The sequence below is a fragment of the Canis lupus genome, chromosome 11 (genome assembly GCF_003254725.2).
Source record: "Canis lupus dingo isolate Sandy chromosome 11, ASM325472v2, whole genome shotgun sequence".
In the NCBI taxonomy this organism is placed as follows: Eukaryota; Metazoa; Chordata; class Mammalia; order Carnivora; family Canidae; genus Canis; species Canis lupus.
The window spans coordinates 8,994,767-9,011,914 of NC_064253.1; the positions used below are offsets into that span (position 1 = coordinate 8,994,767).

Sequence of the window (17,148 nt, forward strand, 5' to 3'; positions counted from 1 at the left end):
GCCTGCCCTTTCCTTTCTTGTGGGCAGAGCATTATAGAGAGATGAAGAAGCAAGAAGCAGGGCCCTGGTGAGGAACTTTGGGGAAGGAGGGCATACCTTGTAATGCTCACTTTGTATCTTCTTATTTCTGCCTCTGGAGACTGTTTTGTTTTCAAAGTATTGTTTTAGAGTTATTAAAAACATTATGATCCACATATAGTGGATCCCATGGGGAGCCTGATGTGGGACTCGATCCCTGGACTCCAGGATCGCACTCTGAGCTAAAAGGCAGGTGCTCAACCACTGAACCACCCAGGCGTCCTAGAAGCCTATTTTTTTCATTTCACTATTAATGTTACATTATTATATAATATGGAATAATATATAATATTATATAATTACTGTATGATAATGCATAAAATAACATTATGTAACATATAACAATATAATAATATCTAGGACATAATGATCTTGTTATCTCTGTCTTTTTGTTACTCTGAAATGTAATTGAAAGCCTGGCTAGGTTTGAGCACCTCTTCCAAATATGCTGTGCTTTCAGGTATTTGCCCCTCTAGAATAAAGGTTATCCTTTGACTTTTTACTTTCCTAGGGAGTCTTTGATTAGGTTGCAAAGGTGCAGATGGACCTCAGCTAGAGAAATAAACCTCTGAATTTCCTGTAACAGTCTGTTGCTTGTCACAGTTATCTTACTGTGTTATGATCGTTTATAATTATATGCCTCCTCCCATTTGACCTTGGGTTTAAGAATGAGAAAGAGCTGCAGATTAATTTTTTTATTGCTAGCTTCTAGTACAGTCTATAATACAGTAGCCATGTATGTTGAATAAGTGCTAACAGCCATGTAGAATGTGTCATCTTAGATGGAGTCATATGTCTGCTTTTTTTTTTTTTTTTAAAGTGCTGAGGTTGGTGCCTTTTTTAAAAAAACAGTAATGTGTTGTGTGGATATTTTCTATTTAATATAAGTGAAACATTCAGGAACAGTGTGATAGTCCTGAAACCTTTTATAAATAGGCAGTATAGCTTATAATATTTATTACTGTTAATTTCTAAGGCCAGCCAGAAGTTATTGTGGTAAACCCTTTGGATCCCATTCTGTTGTTCTCAGCAAGAGTTAAAGTTCCGAGGAAATGGAAGATGACAGGGAGGCATAAAGAAGGTAGACAATCAGAGGCTTTATGTGGCCCAAAGAATTGCCTGCTCCTGAAAATTAAAACACAGCTTCTTCTTTCATTGATTCCAGAAACCAAAGAGTTTAAAAATGGAAGGGTTTTTGGTTGTTTTTTTTTTTCCCCTCCTAACTCACTGATGGCAAAGCCTGGCTGGAACTTAAATGATGCAAATTATTATCCTTCTCTCTGTCTCACCCAGTGTGAATAAGTTGAGTACAGAAATCCTGTATATGTTTACAGAATGTTGTATCATTGGAGCTCTTCCATAATATGTAATACATATTTTATGCACCATATTTCCTTCGTGTAATCTGAAAAAATCCTGATTTCTAAAACAGATCTGGCCTGAAGGAGTTCAAATAAGGAATCAGGACCTATTCATGTCTATAAATAATTCTGAACAGAATTGGTAAGAGACATGGAAAAAGTGCTGTCGGCTTTCACAGAACAGGAGGATTGTTTCATTCAAGTAATAATTGAATGTTTACTATGTGCTAAATTGTTTGCTAGGTTGCACATTACAAACATGAAAAGATAAGCTTTTTTTGGGGGGGGAGGGTCTGTGGGAATAACTATTGAGGCATTCATTGTGCAGGAGTATGCAGGAAAGTTTGAATACAGAGGTTAAAGAAACAAGGTTTGCAAGGTTTGTTGTATTGCAGATGAAAGAGAAGGAGACCTAAATTAAGATCATGGCAAGAATGGGGGACGCCTGGGTGGCTCAGCGGTTGGGCGCCTGCCTCAGGCTCAGGGTGTGATCCTGGAGTCCCGAGATCGAGTCTCACATCAGGCTCCCTGCATGGAGCCTACTTCTCTCTCTGCCCCTGTCTCTGCCTCTCTTTCTCTCTGTGTCTCTCATGAATAAATAAATAAAATCTTAAAAAAGAAAAAAAGATCATGGCAAGAATGGAGAGAGGAGGGTCTATGTGGATTATGGCTAAGAATTGACTACCTTGGCTACTGATGATGTCTGAAAAACAAGAGGAATGAGAATGGATCAAAATGAATGCTGAAGCTTGGAGCCTGTGTGGCTAGGGACGCTGACACCATGGGCAGAAACGTGGAACATTGGCAAGGAGGGGGCTTAGGGAGAAGGTGATAAGCCAGGGCTTACCTATAGCTGACCAAGATGTGGACTCGAGTGTGGGAATGGTGGGCCTGGAATGTGGGGTAGACTCTCAGCTGGGCAGAGACTTGGAAATTGTGCTCAGAGAAATGGTAGTTTGAACTTAGGGTATTAGCTTTGCTGCTGTGCTTCATCTTCTGCAGGAAGAAAATAGAGGGGAAATCCTTGTTGATCCTGCAAGACTATCTGCTCTCAGCTAATGGCTCCAGCATTTCTATTTGTCTCTAAATAAAGTGAGCATCTTAGAATATGGCCCATGAATCTTAAATATGCAATTTATTGTAACTCTAGGCATGAATATTACCCTGTGTTTCCAAGTAAGAACCTATTTGTTGTTTGATTGTATCAAATGGCTGTAAAAGAGCCATACAGCTGAAACTTTTGATAAAGACAGACTTATTTTCATGTAGTAATGACACAGTGCTGCTGAGTAAAAACATGTTTCATTTTCTTTTGGATGATAGGTTTAAGCTGGTTGGCATTGAACAATTTGGTTGTTTTTTCCCCTAACAGGAATTTTGTTTCTTTTTGTGAATTTGTAGTCTTTTCCATTATAGGAACATAACTGGAATTGGCACTTACAGAGCAAGGTTATAGACATACTATGCATTATTGCTTGAATATTGCTAGTTAAGTAATGAAGTTATTTGGGCTTAAAAAATAAATACTGAAATTAATTGTACAGCCAAGTCTACATATTTGGACCAGACCCTGGATGAAGATGTCTTTAAATACAGAGGTCATTTGTTTTGGATCTTGGGATTTGCCAGAATGTGAAAGGATATGTACAGATCTGGCAATGGGCATTCTTTTAAGAGCAGAATACATTCATCCTGGGGGACGCACCATTTGGTCATTAGAACCTGTTATTAGCTCCTAGGTCTCTGCTCATCTTCCAGTGCTCAAAGCACTTCACCTTTCAGGGTTTCTCAGCTGTGATATAAACCAAATCTGAAGGACGCTGCTTCCATGTTTTGGATTGGGATCCAAAAGCATCTCAGGGGTTCACAGAAGAGACATGAAAGATGATCTTTGGAAAGAAATGTGAGGTCTAGTCAGGGGTGGGGGCCTGTGTGTTGGGGTGGTGTCTACTTGAGGTCAGTTCCCTTGGTGGCAGTGGTGGTGGCCGCTTCCCCTGTTACAGCATAGCCCCTGACTTGCGCACCTGTGTGTTCACACAAGAGATCACTTCACACTCTCAGGGCTTTCCATCTTGCCATGGAAAGATTGTATTACTTGTATTACTCATCTTAATAACTTCTTTTGTAGTTTTTCATTTTGAAATGATTTCAGACTTAGGGGAAAAGTTGCAAGAGCACCAAGAATCTGTCCTTCATCCATTTTCTCGAAGTTATTATTTTACTCTATATTCTTTACTGATTTCTTTTCATTATATACTTTATGATCATTTTTCTGAAGCATTTGAGAGTAACTTGTAGCTACGATGTCTCTTTATCCCCAGATACTCCACTAGTGTCTCCATTCTGTTATCTATTTGTAGAACCATTATCAATATCAGGAAAGAAATATTGATGCAGTATTATTTAATCAACAGACCTTATTATTTCACCAGGTGTCCCATTAATGTCCTTTAGAGCCAAAGTATGCTAATGGTAATAATAATAATAATAATAATAGTAATAATAATAATAGAAATGAGGAAAGAAAAAACTGCCTGGGGCCCAGTTTGGGATCAGATAATGCATTTTGTCCTTAGGTCTCATTAGCTGGTTAATCTGTATAAATTCCTCATTCTGTTCTCGCTTTTTGGGACTTTGACATATTTGAAGAGTAGAGCCCAGATAATTTATAGACTGTTCCACACTTTGTATTTATTTAATGTTTCCTCATGATTATTAGATTGAGTTTGAGTTTTTGGCAGAACGGCACAAAAGTATCAGATTGTCCTTCGTGGTGTGATTTAAAAGAAATCCCTATTTTTAACTTAAGTTTTCCTTTTGTTGTTACTATTTTTTTTTTAATAGAAGTACTTCTTCTTTGTGCTTTCCTAATCATCCATTAACAAGTAATTTCTAGGGTGCCTAGGTGGCTCAGTCGGTTAAGCCTCTGCCTTCAGCTCAGGGCATGATCCCAGGGTCCTGGGATCAAGCCCTGTGTCAGGCTCTCTGCTCAGATGGGAGCCTGCTTCTGCCTCTCCCTGTAGCTAATCCTGCTTGTGAGCTGTGCTCTCTCTCTCTCTGTCAAATAAATAAATGAATGAATGAATGAATGAATAAATAAATAAATAAGATTAAAAAAAACCAAAACAGTAGTTTCTATGTACTTTCTCTTTAAGGAACCATAGAGGATATAAACACAAGGCATTCTTGTTCCAGTAAAGGCTTTATCATCTCAAGGGAAGGAGGCATCAATAAAAGTAACCATTCTTTCCTCCTATAGCCCTTTCTGCTTTTTAAGGTACCTATAGCCCATGACTGTCACAGAGATCCCCAAATGTCCAGATGCCCTGTTCTCATCTAACGCCTGTTCCCCACTAAATGCTTTAAAGTACAACTGAAATTTTTTATGGACTCTTTCAGAGCCTAAATGATTGTATGAATACAGAGCTAACGTCATTCATAAACTTTTAAAATAATTTTTTTTAAATAATTTTGACCAGTAAAAGAAAATACATACAATCTGTTTCTTCATTTCAGTAAGATTAGCCATGACTTTACCAGTGTCTATAAACTCACAGTGATGATGGCAGCAGATGATGAGTCTCTGTACCAGCCTTGTTGTAGACCATGACCTGAGCTACCATGGACATGGAAGTTCCACTCCTTTTTGCCCACTTCCTGTGTTTTTGCTAGGAACCTTCCTTTTCTTAGCCCTCTTTTCTGTCATTAACTCTAATCAACTAGCTTTCCATGGAAGACAGTTTTGGAGTCATGGCTGTGAATCCACATGTAGAAGCAGGAGGAGTGAGAGGGCAGGTACACAGCGAAGAACGCTCATTAGCTCAGACTCACTCCCACATGTGAACATTAAGAGGTGTGCAGTCCACTTTCATTCCTTGGCAGGTGCTGTGGATTCTAGATTTACTTGTGAAGAAGTCATATCATTAAGGTTGTCTGTGGGACTCCAGATGTTTGCTTTTTAGAGTTTTTAGAGTATTTCCTTCCTGCCTTCCTTTGTGTCCCCACTCTTTTTGACTTCCTCCCTTTTTTTTTTCTTTCTTTCAACTATGTAAGCAATACATGAAAACAAGTGTAGTAGGTAAGTGCCAGTAAGAACAGAGCCTTTGCTGTTCACGCCTGGCTTTTAGTACCTTGAGTATTGTCCGACACCATAGTAGAAACTCTGCAGTCAAGTGAGTAAATGAAATGTACAAAGCCAAAACTTCTTCTCCTTCCTAAGGTAACTATTATCGTCAGGCTACTGTTTTACATGACTTGGCAAAATTATGTTCCTTCAAAGAGTGGGAGAGATTTAATTTTCTTTCTGGAGCAAGTCTTGGCTAAGCAGCGTGTAGTTCATCTATGCGGGTTTTCCTCACACGTGTGTAGTTTCTCCTTGGCCCTCAACTGGGAGTTCTCTACACATGCTCAGGGACAGCGATGAGATTGTAGCTCCTTTGCTGTAGCCAGAGAGAGAGAGTCTTCCAGAGGCTGACCCTGGGGGAGTAGGTGTGACAGTTAAAACTTTGTAACATGTAACTTGGGTATCTAGCTCTATAAGTGATACAGAGAGAGTCATAACGGTGATTTTTCCTTTTTTTTTTTTTTTTGAAGGTGATTTTTCATAGCTTACTCAACCTGCTTCTGGGATACTTAATACTTCTGTCAAAAACAGTTAAGGGAAAAGAAACTAATTTTAATGTTTACTTGTAATAATTAAAGCAATAAATATTTTATCAACCATAAGTGTAACAAACTAATTAGAACATTTTTACCAATCTGTTTTGACTGTCTTGCTACCCATGACAGAACTTTTGATGAAGGCAGGTATTTGAAAGGTGACTAGATTGTGTATTTCTTTCCCTCAACCCAGCCAACATGCATCTGTTTTAAAATTCAGCTTCTGGGGCGCCTGGGTGGCTCAGTTGGTTGAACACCCAACTCTTGATTTCAGTTCAGGTCATGATCTCAGGGTCATGATCACCCCCACCCCTTGCTCTCATGCTCTCGCTCTCTACAAATAAAATAAAATAAAATAATAAAATAAAATAAAATAAAATAAAATAAAATAAAATAATAAAATAAATAAAAATAAAATAAAATAAATAAAATAAAATAAAAAATAAAATATAAATAAAACAAAATTGAGCTTTCATCCTTTGTTGACTATAGAGGCTGTATTTGAACCTAAAAGCCTTAACCATATAACCTCCAACAACTTAACTTCCTTATATTATTCTACGTTAATTAACTTTTAAAATATCTCTGTTGAAGAAACGTCTTTACTAAGGTGAAACTATTAAACTCTTTTTTTTTTTTTTTAATTATCTCTACACCCAATGTGGGGCTTGAACTCATGACCTTGAGAGTAAGAGTCGCATGTTCCCCCGACTGAGGCAGCCAGGTGCCCTTGGTCTGTTTTGAAAAACTTCTTTATAAAAAAGACATTCTGAAAAATAAAGGATTTTCTAAATTTTTCTAAATGACAGATAACTTATGTAGAAAACACCACTGAACTTGGAAACTATAAACATTTTAGCACTTTGGCTGGCTTATTTTACTCTCCTATTGTGCAGAAAAAAATAATACACATTTCTCTCTTCCTACTTTTGACAGCTATTGACCTAAAAAGTGGTTTTGGAAAAGTGTATCAAGGTCCTGCCAAAGGCCCTGCTGATGCAACCTTCACACTTTCAGATGAAGATTTCATGGATGTGGTCTTGGGCAAGCTTGACCCTCAGAAGGTAATGTCCTTACGTGCCCATTCATCATCATTGCTTCCTTTTTGACTGTGTGGCTTTTAGCTAGCTCTAAAAATGCTGACTTACAAGACAGGTTCCTCACCACTTTGAAGAAGGCACAGGGGATATTGGTATCTGGGTTGACAGATCATATATATTTTTAGTGGATTCCAAATAACTTCTTTTAAAACTGAATTTAGGGGTGAAATTCTTCAGCAACGAGTAAAATAATCTAAAACCCACACCTAGTCCTTTCAATATCCTGTCATTAGTTCAAGGGTGAAAAATCATATATTAGTAGATCCTTTCTGAAATTTGAAATTCATTCCTGGTGTAGAAGATTAAGAACTTGTCTTACAAGCATCATTGAAAATTTGAAATAGAAGGATGGGACAGTAAGATCTGATGTCTTACTTGAGATGAGACATTTAGAGGCCTTTCCGTGGAAAATAATGATGATAAGAGATGCCCTCTCTGACCATTATTAGGGAATATTGTTCTGAAGCTTTTGGCCAATCTACGAATACACAAAATTAAAGAAACTGATGTAACATTTAGAATGGAGGAGACACACTTGTTACTTTTAAACCCTGATTATGTAGCTAGAAATTCCAAAAGAATCAAGTAGTAATTCTTAGAATGAAGGACTTTAAGCAAGTGGTTGAATGGTTTGTAATTATTAAAAAATGAGCTTTCACACAGCAAACAAACCCAACTAGAAGCAAATGCAACTAGAAGATATCTGGAGGACAAAAAAAAAAAAAAAAAGGTGTTTGTAATCATAGCCCAAGCTACAGAATATACCAGTGACTTCTGTAACAAGGAGAGCTTGTTTGAAGACAACCATGCGACTTTACAGGGAACAGAACTATTTGAATATATGAGAAAGTGTATTTTTTAGGATACAAGGGCTAATTTAAAAAGAATTGTAAAGTGGTATAGTGTTAAAAGTAGGACCTTTGACATCAGATAGATCTGAGTTTGAATCTTGGCTCTGCCACTTACTCTCTAAATCTCAATCTTTAAATTTCCTATAAACATTATATTTAATATATTACTATTATTATAATATTTATTATATTAGCCTTATCAATCTCATTGATTAAAGTTAATATATAATTGTAATAATCAAAGGCTGGTTATATAAATCAATCTGATAATATATATGAAGAGCTTAGTACACGGCTTGGCACCAGGTGACCTCAGTTGATTCCTTTGCAGAACTCTGTTCAGCACTTACTCTTGATTCGGGTGCTTGGTATGGCTGACCAAGACAGTGCCCCAACTGTCTGAGCTTATTTGTAGAGGGGAGTGGAAAGGAAATCTGAATTTAGGTATGAAGAAGAATAAAGCAGAGTGATGGGTTAGAGCACTGGTTGGCACACTTTTTCTGTGAAGGGTCGCCTGGTGAACATTCTCGGCTTTGTAGGCTGATGGTCTGTGCTGCACCTGCACACTTTTGCCATCGTAGAGTCAAAGCAGCAGCAGGTCATAGGGAAACAAGTGAATGGGGCTATGTCCTAGTCAAACTGCAATTGCAGAAACAGGTAGCGGATCAGTTTGGCCTGTGGGCCGCAGTTTGCCAGCCCCTGGATGAGCATGTGACAGGCTAGAGGACCTGTTTCAGATGGGATTGTCCATAAAGGCACAACAGAGCACTGGCTACAGTGAGGGGACGAGCCCTGAGGCCAAGAAACCAAGTGTGGAGGCCCGAGGAGGTGGGCATACTGGAACACTGTGTTGGTGAGGAGGTGGGTAAATGAACGGAGAGGACAGTGCAGGAGGTGATGGGAGATGTAGGAAGGACTAGTCTGCTTGGGACCTTCGGGTGTCAACAGGAGTTCAGACCTCACTTGAGACAGAAGGCCACGAGCTGTGGTGTGAGTTAAAGGTCATTCTGGCTGCCGAGTGGAAAATTGACTTCAAGGCAGAGTGTGGGTAATTGAGAGTTCTTTAGATATGCTGTATTTGAGATGCCTAAATATAAAGATTAAATGTAGAATAAGGGAAACAGTTTTATATTTGCCAGGAATATGAGACCTTTTGGGGTGGTGGGGGGAGGGTGGTGAATGGATTATTTAGTGAAAGGCACTGGGCAGTTGCGTAGGAAATGGTAGTGCTTTCCTCATTTCACATCCCTAAGTCACTACCAGACAGACTGGAATTAAATGTAAAAACTTGATGAAAACCTGGGTATTTATTATTCTTAATTGAGAACTTCAAATTAATATCAGAGTTTTTCCAAAGTCATTTGGCTCTGTTTCCTTCTCCCCAACCTCAGGAGAAGTCTCATATCATCAGTCATCAGAGACCTTATGTCCTAGAGTATGTGGTCTTTCCCTCTCTGCCACCAACGCTTGTCCGCCTTAGTGGCTTCTTCATCTTCCGGGTAATAGTTTCTCCCACAAGTGACTCATAATTCATTTGTCTCACTTCTGATGATCGGTTACGCTTTTCCCAGATCTGCTTTAGCAGTAATTAGCAGCATAAAGTGTACACCTTAGAAAATATCACTGTCTCCCAGCAGCCTCAGCCATCGTTCTGTTAACTTGTCCTGTTGTCCCTGCTCCTGCCCTGAAGCTTCCCAGAGGCCTCCCATTTGTCGATACAGCCACATTGTGTAGCATTAGTCCCTTCTGTCTTGGCTTCTCCCCCGGTCACATTCCATGGTCTGCTCTCATCACCACCCCTGACAGTACTCTCACCTCCCTTCTGTCTCTCATCCCACTTGACTAGAAGACTCCACCATTTTAACCCCGCTCTCTGCCATCTTTATACCCATCCCTGAGTAGGTGAACAGAGTGAAGAGCCGCCCAGCCCAACACAGTGGCTTTCTGAGAAGTTCCTGATCCCAAGCCTCACACAGTCTCTGTACTGTCCAGCAGCCTGACTCTGATTCCCTGGCCAGGTTCCGGTCCTGTGTTGTCTGTGACGACTCTTTTGTACTTGTCTTCTCAAAGCACCTACATGCCTGCCTCTCTTTACTTTTCCACCGATGGCCTTTCTTGCTTCATTGGGAAGAAAAGGTTTTCAGATGAAAACTCTTCAGAGAGCAGATATGTCCCCTCTCTTCCTTTTCCCTCCCATTACGTGAAGAATGTCTGCCTCTTCTCGTCAGAGACTGGTCTTTTCTGTTCTGGTCACTAGTGCTTTTCTACTCCTCTCCTTTCTTTCCCAGTCTTTCCTGTTCCACTGCACCAGTCTCCCACAGCCACAGGCAAGCCAACATCTGGATTTTTTTTTTTTTTAAGATTTTATTGATTTATTTGAAAGAGAGAGAGAGAGAGCAGAAGCAGAGGGAGCAGCAGAGGAGGAGGGAGAAGCACACTCCCTGCTGAGCAGGGAGCCCGATGTGGGGCTCCATCTCGGGACCCTGAGATCATGACCTGAACTGAAGGCAGACACTTAACCAGTTGAGCCACCCGGGCACCCCTAACATTCTTTTTTTTCCTTTTTAAACATTTTATTTATTTATTCATGAGAGACGCAGAAAGAGAGAGGCAGAGACATAGTCAGAGGGAGAAGCAGGCTCCATGCAGGAAGCCTGATGTGGGACTCGATCCCGGGACTCTGGGATCATGCCCCAAGCCAAAGGCAGGTGCTCAACAGCTGAGCCACCCAAGCGTCCTACCCCTAACATTTTGATGTTAAAACCAACACTCTCTTTGGGTGTTAAATCCCCATCCACCATATCATATCATATTTAAAAAGTGTTAAAAAGAAACTAAGTGAAATTGGTTTTAGAATATGTTTTATTGAACCCAGTACAGCCAATTATCATTTCAACCTGTAATCAGTATAAAAGTATCAGTGAGATATTCCAACTCAGTCCAGTGTATATTTTGCACTTTCCAATGCTTTTCAGCCAGGACTAATCTCATTTCACAAGCTTGGTGGCCATATGTGCCAGTGTCCCCTTTGGTGGGCAGCACAGGCTTAAACGTTCAGTCTTGGCTTAGCATTTCTGCTGCCTCTTATGTGACTTCCACATCCATCACACAACAATTACTGTTCCTATTGGAGGTCACCGGTGATTTCTGTTTTACCAAATCCAGTAATTATTTCTCTGTGTCTTACTCAGCGTTTGAGTTGCATTCAACTCAGTTAACCACCAACTTTTTGAAATAATTTCAATCCTTGGCTTTTCTGATACCGTATTCTCCTGTTTTGTGTCTACCTTTAGCTTTCCCTCATATCCTTGGTGCCTCCTTCCACACTAACCATTAGATTGGGTGCTTCATCTCAAGGCTTATTTCAGGGCTATTCTCCAAATAAAGTCTTTCCCCCAAATATGTCCATCCACCCTACGGTATTTAAAGTCTTGTATGTGTTCACAACTCACAGATTTAAATGCCTGATCTTGTTGTCTCCTCTGAGTTGCATTGTGACATAAGCAGCCTTCCGCCTGACCTCTCTAATGGGAAGTCCTCCTGGCATTTCTCACTGTGTCAAAGATGAAACTCATGATTTCATTTTCTCCTCTAGTCTTTCCTGACTCAGTAAATGGCACCATTGTCTGTCTACCAAAGTCGAAATGCTTGGCAATGTAAGTAAGACTTGCCTTGTCTTCTCTCTGTACCTCTATATTGTTTTTGTTCTTAATTTTACTTGATCTTTTTCCAGAATATATCTTACATTCATGCTCTCCTCCTCATCACTAGAGATACCACTACCATCCAAGCCTCAAACATCTCCACTGGCTTACTGCAGCAGCTTCCCAGCTGGTTTTATTGCTTCCATCCTTGTCTCTCTACCAGGATCCAGAGTAATCCTTTAAAAAATGTAAATTAATTATAAGCAGCCCACCTGAAAACATCTGTAAGATTTCCTTTTGGACTTGGATAAAATCCAAACTACCTACCATCATGTCCTATGTTATGATTCTCTTGCCCGTGTTTCTAGATTCGGCCCACACTGCTCGCCTCCCCACTTAAAATGCTGATTCCAGGGTGCCTGGGTGGCTCAGTCAGCTAAGTGTCTGCCTTTGGCTCAGGTCATGGGCTACCTCTTCACCAGGGAGACTGCTTCTCCCCCTGCTTATGATCTCTCTCTCTCTTTCTCTTTCTCTCTCTCAAGTAAATCTTAAAGAAAAAGAAAAAAAGTGCTGATTCCATTCCCATTGTCCTTTCTCACAATTTCTTCCCATCAGCTTTTAATTCTTCGGCATCTATGCCTTTGCCTTTTTTAGAATTTGTCCTCCCAGCTTTTTGTGTATCTGGCTTCAATTCATTCAAAGTAGTTCCTTTCTGTTACAGTTTCTGAGAGCAGCCCATTTTCTCCTTCATAGAATGTATAATTACTTGTTTACATTTTATTTTTTGACTCTTCTACTATAATGCTAGCTCCATGAGAACAGAAAGCGATATCTTTTTCCTGCCTGGGATATTATCTAGTATACTTGGACCCTCACTAATACTTGAGTAGATTAAAGCAAGGATAAAAATAAAGAACATAAGCTCAACAGCAGTCGTTTAGGCTGGTGTAGAAATCGAAAACTTTAGCATGTCAAAACCCATAAGATATTCCCATGAGCCTGGAGGAAATAATAAAACGATGATGCACAGTGTAGTGGTATCGATAACCTTTGCAAAATTCTGGAAAGCACTAAATACACAAAAGGAGGCAAAAGATAGGAACCAGTAATCAGTAAAGAAATAGAAATGACTCACACGCATAAGAACAACTGATTTTCCCCAGTATCCACAAAATGCAAATTAAAGGATGTCATCTTGCCTCAAATTTTCAAAGATTATGTTAAAGTTGGGATAAGAGAATTCACATGTAGCTGCAGGGATGTCAATTTGAAAGAGTCTTTCTGGAAAGCGCTGTGGCAGAGGTTCAGACTTCCTTTATGGCAACTTAAAGTCCCAGTACTTTTTGCTTTGGCACTCCCAGGCCTGAAGAAATACCCAGCAGTCCATTTTATGAAGTAATTAGGTCCCAACCAGGGTTGTCCTTGACTGCTGTCCTCGAAAGTTTTAAACATTCCTTCCTGTGCTTGAATTTGCTGCACAGCCGCTGTATGTAGTTTGGAAGCTAGTGGTACAGAAACATGGTCAGGAACCTGAGTTAAGAAATGGCACGATTCAGTAGTTTCTCCTTGAGAACTCTGTCTGAAGGAAATAGGTAGGAATGCAGGTCTACGTATAACATTCTTGTGCTCCATGGCAACTGTCACAGGTTGGTTTGGGGTATTTACTTCAAGGAGTTAGGTGTTTGTATTTCAGGTTGCACATCCATGTCCAAGTTGGTCCAGAGCAGGCAGGTGTCCGTACTGAGTCCCCGGCAGCGTTGTGGAGCACAGTGTCTGTAACTGCACAACGAAAGTAGTCATGGTCTCCCATTGGAAACACCGAGCACTTGATCCTAATGGAATGAGCTCTCGTTTATTTTTGCTGTGGTCAGAAGTTTAAATGGCTTTTACCTCCTCTGGTTCATGAGGATTTGCTTCTAAGATTAAGCTGCTGCTCGTTGATAATTGAGAGGCAGCGTTGAGAGGATGAGGCCTGGCCTCTCCTGCTTGCTGGCTCTGTCGCCTGGAGCAGGTTCTGAAAGCTCTAGGACCTGAAGTTTTCTCCTCCGTCCACTGGCAGTAAATACATAGGGCCACTTCAGGCTGACGGCTGCGCTTCTCCAGTGACGTATCTGTAAGGCTTCTTTGTAGTGGTAAGTAGTATTAGTAATGACTGTTACTGTTTTTTTCAGTCTCTCTAAAAATCTAGGGACTTTTTTTCACTTCAAATTCCATATACTATGTTCTCTGTTAACTATGTAAACTGTGATGGTTTTGTTTTGTTGTTTTTGGTTTTTTTGTTTGTTTGTTTTTTGTTTTTTTGAGAGGGAAGTTGATACTGTGGGTGAACTTAAGCATCTTGTACGAGTTTCTGTGTCAGGTGGGGCACAGAGGTGATTCTGGGGTTTGTAGTGTTTGAATGTGCCAGCCTTGGCTTGGTAATAATGATGAGTCTAACGTGCCATATGTCAAATGCTAAGCCAGGCCCTTGACACACTAATTCGTTTAGCTTTAGGATCAGAGCTGCATTATTTAGGTACACTAGTCATGCCTCTTGGAGATGGGGAAGCTGGAGCCCCGGGTAGCTAAGGAATTTGTCCCAGGTCACTTTGCTTGTAAGTGGCAGAGCCTGGATTTTATTTTATTTTATTTTATTTTATTTTATTTTATTTTATTTTATTTTATTTTATTTTATTTTATTTTATTTTATTTTATTTATTTTATTTTATATTTTTTAAAAGATTTTATTAATTTATTAATGAGACAAAGAGAGAGAGGCAGAGACACAGGCAGAAGGAGAAGCAGGCTCCATGCAGGGAGCCTGACGTGGGACTCCACCCCGGGTCTCCAGGATCACACCCTGGGCTGCAGGCAGGTGCCAAACCGCTGAGCCACCCGGGCTGCCGGAGCCTGGATTTTAACACAGCCCTTCTGAGGCTACAGCATAGGGTCTACTCATTCCTTTGTTATACGACCTTGTTTTGCCATTACGTGGCTTTCTATCTCATGAAGGTGTCATGAATATTTTTATTGTTAGGAACACAGCAAAGCCTTTTATTCATAGGATCTGAAATTCACATTTAAGAACACAGACTGACATCCAAATGTGGGTTGAAGTAGAACTCACAAGTCTTGTCTGTTCAGACAAATTATTCTGTGGTTTTCCAAAATACGCAAGGTGTCTTTTTTTTTTCTTAGAAATCTAGAAACACTGGTGCTATCTATAATCATTAAAGTGTTGTTGCTATATAAAAGTCCTGTTGGGGCACCCCCGGTGGCGCAGCGGTTTAGCGCCGCCTGCAGCCCGGGGTCTGATCCTGGAGACCCAGGATCGAGTCCCGCATCGGGCTCTCTGCATGGAGCCCGCTTCTCCCTCTGCCTGTGTCTCTGTCTCTCAGTCTCTCTCTCTCTCTGAATAAATACATTAAAAAAAAAAAAAAACTTATTTAAAAAAAAAAAAGTCCCGTTGGTTGTCCAGAGTTATTATCTCAATTGTGTTCATTGTTACCAATGATCTTTTTAAAAAGGAAGTGAAATGTAACTTGATAAAGTCTGGCACTCTTTTTTTTCTTTTCTCCTTTCCAGGCATTCTTTAGTGGCAGACTGAAGGCCAGAGGGAATATCATGCTGAGCCAGAAGCTTCAGATGATTCTTAAAGACTATGCCAAGCTCTAACGGACGTACTACATTATGAATAAGAATAGAAAAGTGACATAACTCTCTTCACCCAGATATGCAAAACTGATGAAGCAAAAGTGATCAAAACTAAGATACAGGGAAAGTTGCTTACCCTTTTCAGATTTTAGATGACTTTTCAGATTTTAATTTTTTACTAATTTTTCACGTTATCCTTCTTTTTACAAGGAACTGCAAGCCAGCAGGTGATAACCTTTCTGTTCCTAGAGCTCTATCTTCATAATAAAAAGTTTTCACTCAAGCCTTTAGAATTGTGACAGCATTTATAAGTGGAAAGGAATATTAGATCAGGAAAGACCCCTTTGATGTCCTATACACTGTTCTGTTATTTTCTGTTCTCTATCTTATCGATAGAGAAGATAATTTTAACATGAATTGTCACTTGTATTCACTTGCTGTTAATACTTTGCTATGTTCTGCTTTAAAGCAGGAGAAAGATCTTTATGTTCCCAAATAGTTTTCTTCTCTCCTCTGTTTTGCTGGAAATCCTTTATTTTCAAATAATGCTTGTAAATACCATCATGGGGTTTTCTTGCTTAATCAGTAATCGCGAATCATAAAGATATTAGTAGCAAGTACCATCATACTCATATTTCTTCTCCATGTAGCTCAGGTGATGTGTGCTGAGGAGATGCCCTTTGACCCGTTGGCTGCAGGGGTGACCAGCAAGTGAGATGCTGAGGTCAGGGCTGGAGTGCATGCCACTCATAGAGCATAGCCAAGGGGTATGTGTGTGGGGGGCTGTTATAGGTTCAGTTCCCTGGGAGACAGACTTTAGAGATCTTTGGTCAGGAACTGTATCTGGAGTTGTTCTTGGGATTAATGCCTAGGGAGAGTGGTGGTAAACAGAGGCAGGGGGAGAAGTTTGGCTGTGGTGCACTCACCACAAGGCCTCAGCCGATCCTCTGGGGATGAACCAGCATCTGCCCTGAGTTAACTAGTCACTGATTGCGGCCTGTCCTGCCAAGGTACCATGACGTGGGGCAGCACAGCAGGGTAGGTCCTGGAGTGTGCTCACTCACTTTGATGGCTTGTTCAGCAGCTGAGAGACTGTCTTTGGTCCTGAATAGGGCTTCTGGGAGGGTGGCCTGGTGCCTCACATCAGGGAACAAGACTGGGGAACCAGAACTCAGGGATCAAAGGAAATGGTCTCAGAAATGTGAAATTGAATTGGAATATTTACACAGTGGTGGAACATAGAGGAAGGCCTTAATACACTATTACAGACTTAACGAATGAGCAGGATATAGTGGAAGGTAGAGAAGAAAAGTTGTGTATTTGTCAATTATGCCTTATCCTCAAGGTCTCTGTATGGTATTCTAAAATTACTTGTAATGTAGAGTGATTTATTGTTATAGCAACTGAATTTGTTTTTAAAGTAGCAGCCTTTTAACATTGGTCTTCTACAATAGCTGTTGTTCCTGTTGAGCTTGGAAGAGCTTCGTGTCCTTACAAATAGAAATTGCATATTAAAATGAATCAAATGCCACACACGAATAAAAGTGTTGAATATATACCCTGGATGCTTAAAACATATTAAGAAAGAGGTATTTTCATTATCTCACTAACCTTTCTCTGTCAGTCTGAAAGGCCAGAGAGCTACTGGTGTCCAGATTTAGCGGCTGCTTCTTACTACTCTTCATTCTCCTTCATATTTTCTATAATTTCAATATTGTTGATCGCACCATGCTGCTTAATTCTTTTCTCCCTTTTCATCCTCCAATGAGAAACATACTTCTTACTGAACCTGTGGGTTAATCACCCTATCTTCTACTTGTCT

The 17,148-nt window shown here is 40.1% G+C and overlaps 1 protein-coding gene and 1 long non-coding RNA gene across 6 annotated transcripts in view; one reads left to right on the forward strand and one right to left on the reverse strand.

The window, feature by feature from the left end:
* The window catches only part of LOC112659675 (uncharacterized), a 117,940-nt gene extending 106,350 nt beyond the window's left edge, over nt 1-11,590 (reverse strand). For both annotated transcript variants that reach the window (XR_004803840.2, XR_003136429.3), the window contains exons 1-2: nt 11,502-11,590; nt 4,995-5,915 (exon numbers count right to left, since the gene is read on the reverse strand). This is a non-coding gene — a long non-coding RNA (uncharacterized LOC112659675). The remainder of the gene's footprint in view (nt 1-4,994; nt 5,916-11,501) is intronic.
* The window catches only part of HSD17B4 (hydroxysteroid 17-beta dehydrogenase 4), a 93,435-nt gene extending 76,553 nt beyond the window's left edge, over nt 1-16,882 (forward strand). For all 4 annotated transcript variants that reach the window (XM_025446743.3, XM_035697076.2, XM_035697078.2 and 1 more), the window contains exons 23-24: nt 7,035-7,162; nt 15,258-16,882. In XM_025446743.3, coding sequence (XP_025302528.1) covers nt 7,035-7,162; nt 15,258-15,347 — 218 coding nt within the window. In that variant the 3' untranslated portion in view covers nt 15,348-16,882. The remainder of the gene's footprint in view (nt 1-7,034; nt 7,163-15,257) is intronic.
* Nucleotides 16,883-17,148: the final 266 nt, after the last annotated feature.